Here is a 7,006-nt window from a genome sequence, read left to right as displayed (position 1 = left end):
AGTGGTGGGAATGAATGTGTTTGAGACAGTGAGGTTGGCACAGGATAGAATGGCACTGGGCTCTTGTACATAGAGTCACTATGAGTCACAAATGACTCAATGGCACATAACAACAACAACATTATGGTTATCACAAGAGTTCAGAATGAAGGTTGCATATCAGAGTGTACTGGGGTGGGGGGGGCACTGTATACCAATGAAGGAATTTTTCTTCTACTTTTCAAAAAGAAGAGGGAACTGGGGGGAGGGGTGCGCAGGAAGAAAAATGCAACAATAAATGAATGGAAATCCAAAATCTCTGTAAATGTTCATTAAAATTAACAAAATAAAATTTATAAAAAGAGAAAAATTTAGACTTATTGGACCAATTGAGATTAAATGATTCCCTGAAATTACTGTTCTAAAATTTTTTTAAAACCTTGAACCAAAACTATCCCCTGAGATCAACATTATAGCAAAATAACAAAATGGCACATAAGATACCATGAGAATGGTTCTACATTAATAAAACAAGGTGGATGAGATGAAACAGTCAACAAATAAAAGATGAGACTATAAAGGGGCCAGGAAACTAAAGTACTAGACATGGAATAACCAGAATACAATTAAAGAGAACACTGTCATGTGAAAAATGTAACTAAATCATTGAATAATTGCATATAAAACTGTCAATGGGAACTCACTATACTGTAGAAACTTTTATGTAAAACACAATAAAATATTATTTTAAAGAAAATTACACCTAAGATTATGTCTAATAGGCTACCACAGGAGCATTAGTTCAGAATCTGTCCTAAAAACATGTGCGTTTTGAGTAAAAATGTTAGGAAGAGAAGCCAGTTTGTATTATACAGGCTTTAAAAAAGAGATGCTAGCAAGTATGGTGCTGGCAAAACTGGACTGCTACCTGCAGAAAGCTGAAACAGGATCCACATCTCACACTATACACAAAAATAAACTCAATGTGGATCAGAGATCTGGAAGTAAAACCCCAAACCATAAAGTTCATAAAAGACAAACTGGGATCAAGCTTAGAAGTGCCAGTCCAAGGTACAAAGCGACTGCCAAATACAGCCAAAAATGTACAACCTGAAGAGGGTAAAACTGATGAATGGGACTTTTTAAAGATTAAATCCGTGTGTGCATCAAAATTTTTTTCCAACAGGATGCAAAGAAAATCTCAGAACACACATTTGGTAATACCATCTCAGACAAGAGTCTCATAATGAAAGTTTCCAAAATACTCCTGGGCCTCCACAAGATAAACACTGATAACACAATTACAAAATGGGAAAAAGACAATGAAAGAATTTTTACAGAGAAAGACATTCAGATAGTTGACAAAGAAAAGCTCAAAATCACTGGCAAAAAGAGATATGCAAATCAAAACCACAAAGAGGTATCATCTCACTCCAGAAACAGTGGCAAAGTTTAACAGGGCTGCAAGTAATAAATGTTGGAGAGGATGTGATGAGAAAAGGAACTCTTATACATTGTAGGTGGGATTGTTAAATGGTACAACCATTCTGGAAAACAGTGTGGCACTTTCTCAAAAAGCTGAAATTCCATATGACCCAGTTATTTCACTACTTAGAATATACCCTGAGAAAATGAGAACTGAGGCACAAAGATATTTGTACACCAATGTTCACAGCAGCATTATTCACCATTGCAACAGCCCAAATGTCCAACCACAATCAATGGATTGAAAAATTATGGTACATTCACACAATGGAATACTTGATACAATGGAATACTATGCAGCATGCAGGAAAAATTATTTTGTAAATCTAACTTGGGAGGGACTGGACAGCATTATACAGAGTGAACTCAGTCCCACAAGGACAAATACTGTACAAAACCATTATTGTAGAATGAGTGGGGGGACATGGAAGCAGAGGGATGAGGATGTGCAGGGGAAGGAGGGGATTGATCATGAAGTTGTATAATTTGATGGGTGAGGGGGTGAAGGAAACTTGAAGAATCTATTCTCAAAAACAATGTATTTGAATTTTGTAAATAAACTAGTATAAAATTAAAAAAAGAAGAAGGGAAAAAAGTTTAGGCAAATAAGAACCTTGGCTTGGAAGGTAAAAAGGAGAGAGATCTACTTTTGGAGGGCATGGTAGTGCCCATTGTGGTATCTGTGGGCTCTAAGTACAGGGATGTCAGCTCACTTAGACTTTACCATTTCTATCTGGAGACCTTCTGCAGATTTAAAAAATGGGAAGAAGCTTCCTTAATCAAATAAAGTAAAGATTTACCTGAACGAGGGCAAGGTTACTGGTGATGACTCTGTGCTGCTCTTGGAGGTCATCAATTTGTCCAGTGTTGGCCTAGGATGAGAAAGAAAAAATGATAAATCTGGCTGGGCATAAAGATAGGTAAACTCTTCATGGAAAGTCTCTCAGGATAAAAGTCAAGTCAACAAATCTCATCTCATTTGTGTCAGAATAAATTACTTTGCAAGCTTTCAAAAGAAGTGACCCATTTTTTTATAGGGAAAAAGAGAGAAAAGACACAGGTTCCTTTGTGAAATGAATGGGTGTTACAGACCACCCTGCAAACATACACATACACATATGTGCTGCCTACAATTTTATGGCTATCTGTAGATTTAAGAGTTTCTTTCAATATGACTTTCCTAGCCATTGCCTAACTTTACCATGTGAATGGGTGGGGATATGTGAGTAGGGTGTGTTAGCCTATCCAAAAAGGGACTGGCTATCTTACCAATCCATATAGGAATTGACCAGTCTCATCAATCTACAGGAAGGTTGGTTAGTCTCACTATTAATTTAGTGATCCAGCAACAGGAAAAGGATCATCTTCCTAACCAACAAAGAAGGAAGAGAATGTAGCACATCCTTTGGGCCTAGAAATTCTTGATGCAAGTACACTTAACAGCAACAGCAGCAGCCGTGGCCAAACCAGAGAACCAACATGAAATGGAGCTACCTTGGGATTGCTACATAGACAGACCAGAACTAAGTTTAGGGTTCTTACCCAAGTTTGTTGGACAATTAGGGGGTGAGGTGTGGCAGGACAGAGAACTTTGTAACATGACCCTAAAGCCTCGAAGCTTAAGGCTGAGGCTCCTATAAGCACATTTCTGGAGCTGTTTTGACTGTGTTCTGCTACTAACCTGAATTATAGCTTTTAGACTTTCTCAGAATGATTTTGTGCGGTCTGTGAGCTATTACATTAGATTCTGGACCCAGTAAAGCAGTAAAATTGCTGGTGAGATGAGTAGAAAGAGGTACAGGAGTGAGTGGGACATGTCTGACCTCATGGGAATTCGTTTTATGTTATTGATGCTGTTGATGGGGACCCTTTGTGAAGTTAGTAAAGGTCAAATATGGCCACCCCTATGTGGTCCTTGCTATTTTTATACTATTGTTCACAGCTTAAAGCTTTTCTATGGCCACAAGGTAACAAATAGCTCTGACCAGGAATCTGCCTACTCCCCTCAGCCAGGCCTTTTGCCTTCTTTTTTCTTTCATCTGAAACACCCTCCAGCAAGTCATACTTTAGATGACTACCATCCCAGTCTAAACTCATCACTGGATCTTACCTTCTGAAGTCCTAGAAATCCTTTTTCTCTTAGGGGGGAAATATAAGATAATAAATACAATTTTCTCCTTTAAAAATTATATTTAGCTTCTAACAATATAGCCCTTGCCAGCAAAATCTAAGACTTAGATTTAGGGGAAAAAATAAAGATAGGAAAGTAAATATGCTTTCCTAGTTCCTTTACACTGAGCCAAGGTTTATTAAGGTTCTGAACTCCAATGGAAGAAATATGAAAACGGGCCTAGTGCAAATGAACTTGATATTTACTTTTCATTTTTTAAAATAAGGAGACTCATTCAGCTGTTAGCATGACTGTGGCTGCTGAAGCATGACACTTAACTGTCTACAAGCCTCTGCGTACTCTCCTCGTGGGAATAAGAGTGATAATAAATAGCAACACATAATGGCAGAAGACCATAACATGCTGAACATTTATTTCCAAGGGGTTACTTTCTCAAATATCCACAGCTTCTTATGGTCAGAGGACTCATTGAACTGAGTAATAGCATTCAAAGGAACCGTGGAAGAAGCAAACATTAAAGAATGTACACATATATGATCAATTTGATTTCCAACAAAGGTGTCAAGTCCAACCATGAGGAAAGAACATTTCTTCAACAAATGGTGGTAGGACAACTGGATATCCGCAATCAAGAAATGAAATTTTATCCATACTTCATGCCGTAGACAAAAATGAAATAAACGTGGATCAGGTATCTAAATTCAAGTCTTGAAAGACTAACACTCTCAGAAGAAAACAGATTAATATTTCAAGACCTTGTTTTTGGCAAGACCTCTTGGTCATAACACCAAAATCATAGGTAACAGAAACAAATAGATAAATTTGGCTTCAAAATGAAAAATCTTTGTGAATCAGAGGACTTTATCAAGAAGATAAAGAAAGAAAAGGAGGTGGGAAATAAGGTAAAGAAAGAATGTACAGATTGGAGAAATTTATGGTATTAAGAGTTTAGAGGCCAGACTATGTAAAGAATTCCTACAATTCAATGGCTTTAGTGGTCTAATGGTAAGGAGTTGTGCTGCCAACCCAAGGGCACATGGCTATCTGTCTACTGCTATGGATGTTATTGATGGGGACAGTTCCCCTTTGTAAAGTGGATAGAAGTCAGAGTCAGAGAAGGATGGGTTCAATAATGTATACTGCATTGAAACAGATGAAGGAGAAAATTGTTTAAGAAGGAAAATTATTAGGGAATTTTGTCATGACAGGAGTCCAGAGCGAAGGCTGTATAGTGGAGTGGACCTGGGGGGAGGGATTGTAAAACAATGAAAGAATTTTTGTTTTACTTTTCCAAGAGGGTAGTGTACTAGGCGGGGAGGGTTGGGAGGGGAGAAAAGTGCAACAACGAATGAATGTAAATCCAACGTCTCTGTAAATTTTCATTGAAATCAATAATAAATTTTAAAGAAATAATTAAAAAAAACCCCCAAGAAGTCAGAGTCAGCCATCCCCATGTTGTGTTCACTACTTTTACATTTACGAAGGAAACTAGTTTGTCATTTAATTATTCAGTCATATTTTGTTCTTTGACATTAATTTGAATACTCACAATGTAATCATACCCTTCCCATTTCCTCCCTAGGTTTGCCCTATACCTCTCACGGTATAACCACCCCCCTCAAAAAAAATCCCATTAACTTAAGATGGACCAAGAACTTAGGTATGTAAAACCTAAAACTATAAATATTATAAAAGAACAAATTAGGGAAACTTAAAAACCCTAATCTACATCATAAGTAGACTACTATATATAATTAAAAATGTAAAATCAGAAGAAGATACATTAGAAGACTGAAACCTCTTAAAATTAAATCCTAATTTGCATCAAAAGATTTCTTTAATGGTGAAACTGTCTCCATATGCAGATGATATGATAGTGTACACAGAAAAGCTCAAAGACTAAACAAAAACCCTGTTAGTGTTGGTAGATCAATTTAGAAGAGTGGCAGGATATAAGATCAATATACAAGTCTGTGGGATTCCTCTACAGTAAAATAGAAAGCACAGAGAAGAAAAATAAGAAAGCAATATAATTTAAAATAGGCAGCCACAAATTGAGATACTTGACACAAAAGGCCTATACAAAGAAAACTACAGAACATTTCTGCAAGACACAATAAAAAACCTAAAAAAATAGAAAAATGTACCCTGTTCATGGATAGGAAGACTCAGTATCATGAAATGACAGTCCTACCAAAAGGAATCTACATGGTCAACACAATCGCAATCCAAATATCAAATTCACTTTTCAAGGCGATTGAAAGGAAAATTGTCAAGGTTATTTAGAGAGGAGAGAGAGACGCTGAATAGGCAAAGCACTTCTAAAAAACAGAAATGGGAGACATAGCACTCCCTGACCTCAAAACCTACTATACAGTGGTAGTAACCAAAACAGCATTGTACTGGTGCAATGACAGGCACTTAGGCCAATGAAACAGAATCGACAACCCAGAAATGAACTTATCAATGTTGTTGTTATTGACTGCCTCCAAGTTGAGCATGACCCATAGTGAGCCTATGAACAAAAGGCCTGAAGCCCCCCTACAATTACCAACATTTACCAAAGTTCATAGAGTTTCTGGAGGCATGTTGTTTAGGAAGTGGATGCCACTCCTGCTTCCATTATCTATCTATAGTCAACTGATATTTGACAAGGAAACAAAATCTATCAAATGGGGAAATGACAACCTCTTCAACAAATGGTGCTGGCAAAACTGGACTACTACCTATAGAAGGCAGAAGCAGGATCCCCACCTCTCATCATATATAAAAATCAACTCAAGATGGATCAGAGATATAGAGATAAAGCCCCAAACCATAAAGATCAGAAGAGACAAGTAGGATCAGCTTAGAAGGCTAAGCCCATGGTGTAAAAAGGTTGACAAATACAGCCAGAAATACACAACCAGACAAGGATAAAATTGATGAATAGGACCTTCTAAAGATTAAATCCCTGTGTACATAAAACTTTTTCTGACAGGGTGAAAACCTACTGAATGGGAACAACATTTTGTAATCCCATCTCAGACAAGGGTCTCATAAAAAACGTTTACAGAATATTACAGAGCCTCCAGAAGAAAAAGACTGATAACACAATTACAAAATGGGTAAAAGACATGGAAAGAATTTCCACAAAGACAGACATTCAGATGGCTAACAGACACATGAAGAAATGCTCAAAGTCACTGGCAGCAAGAGATTAGAATAAAAACCACAACGAGATACTATCTTACTCCAGTAGCAGTGGCAAAATTTAACAGGACAGCAAGTAATAAATGTTGGAGAGGATGTGGAGGGATAGGAACTCTTATATACTGTTGGTGGGATTGCAAAATGGTACAGCCACTCTGGCAGTTTGGCATTTCCTCAAAAAGCTGAACACAAAAATTCCTTATTACTTACCTTACTCCA

General features: G+C 37.2%; 1 protein-coding gene across 3 annotated transcripts in view; it reads right to left on the bottom strand.

The window, feature by feature from the left end:
• The window catches only part of SLC41A3 (solute carrier family 41, member 3), a 99,966-nt gene that overhangs the window by 28,033 nt on the left and 64,927 nt on the right, over nt 1–7,006 (bottom strand). For all 3 annotated transcript variants that reach the window (XM_006895165.1, XM_006895167.1, XM_006895166.1), the window contains one exon: nt 2,265–2,336. In XM_006895165.1, the coding sequence (XP_006895227.1) occupies nt 2,265–2,336 (72 nt within the window). The remainder of the gene's footprint in view (nt 1–2,264; nt 2,337–7,006) is intronic.

The sequence above is a fragment of the Elephantulus edwardii genome, unplaced genomic scaffold (genome assembly GCF_000299155.1).
Source record: "Elephantulus edwardii isolate Elephantulus edwardi_28Jun2011 unplaced genomic scaffold, EleEdw1.0 scaffold00161, whole genome shotgun sequence".
Classification (NCBI taxonomy): domain Eukaryota; kingdom Metazoa; phylum Chordata; class Mammalia; order Macroscelidea; family Macroscelididae; genus Elephantulus; species Elephantulus edwardii.
The sequence above is the reverse complement of the archived record's forward strand: the minus strand, read 5'-3'. Positions and strand labels throughout refer to the sequence as shown.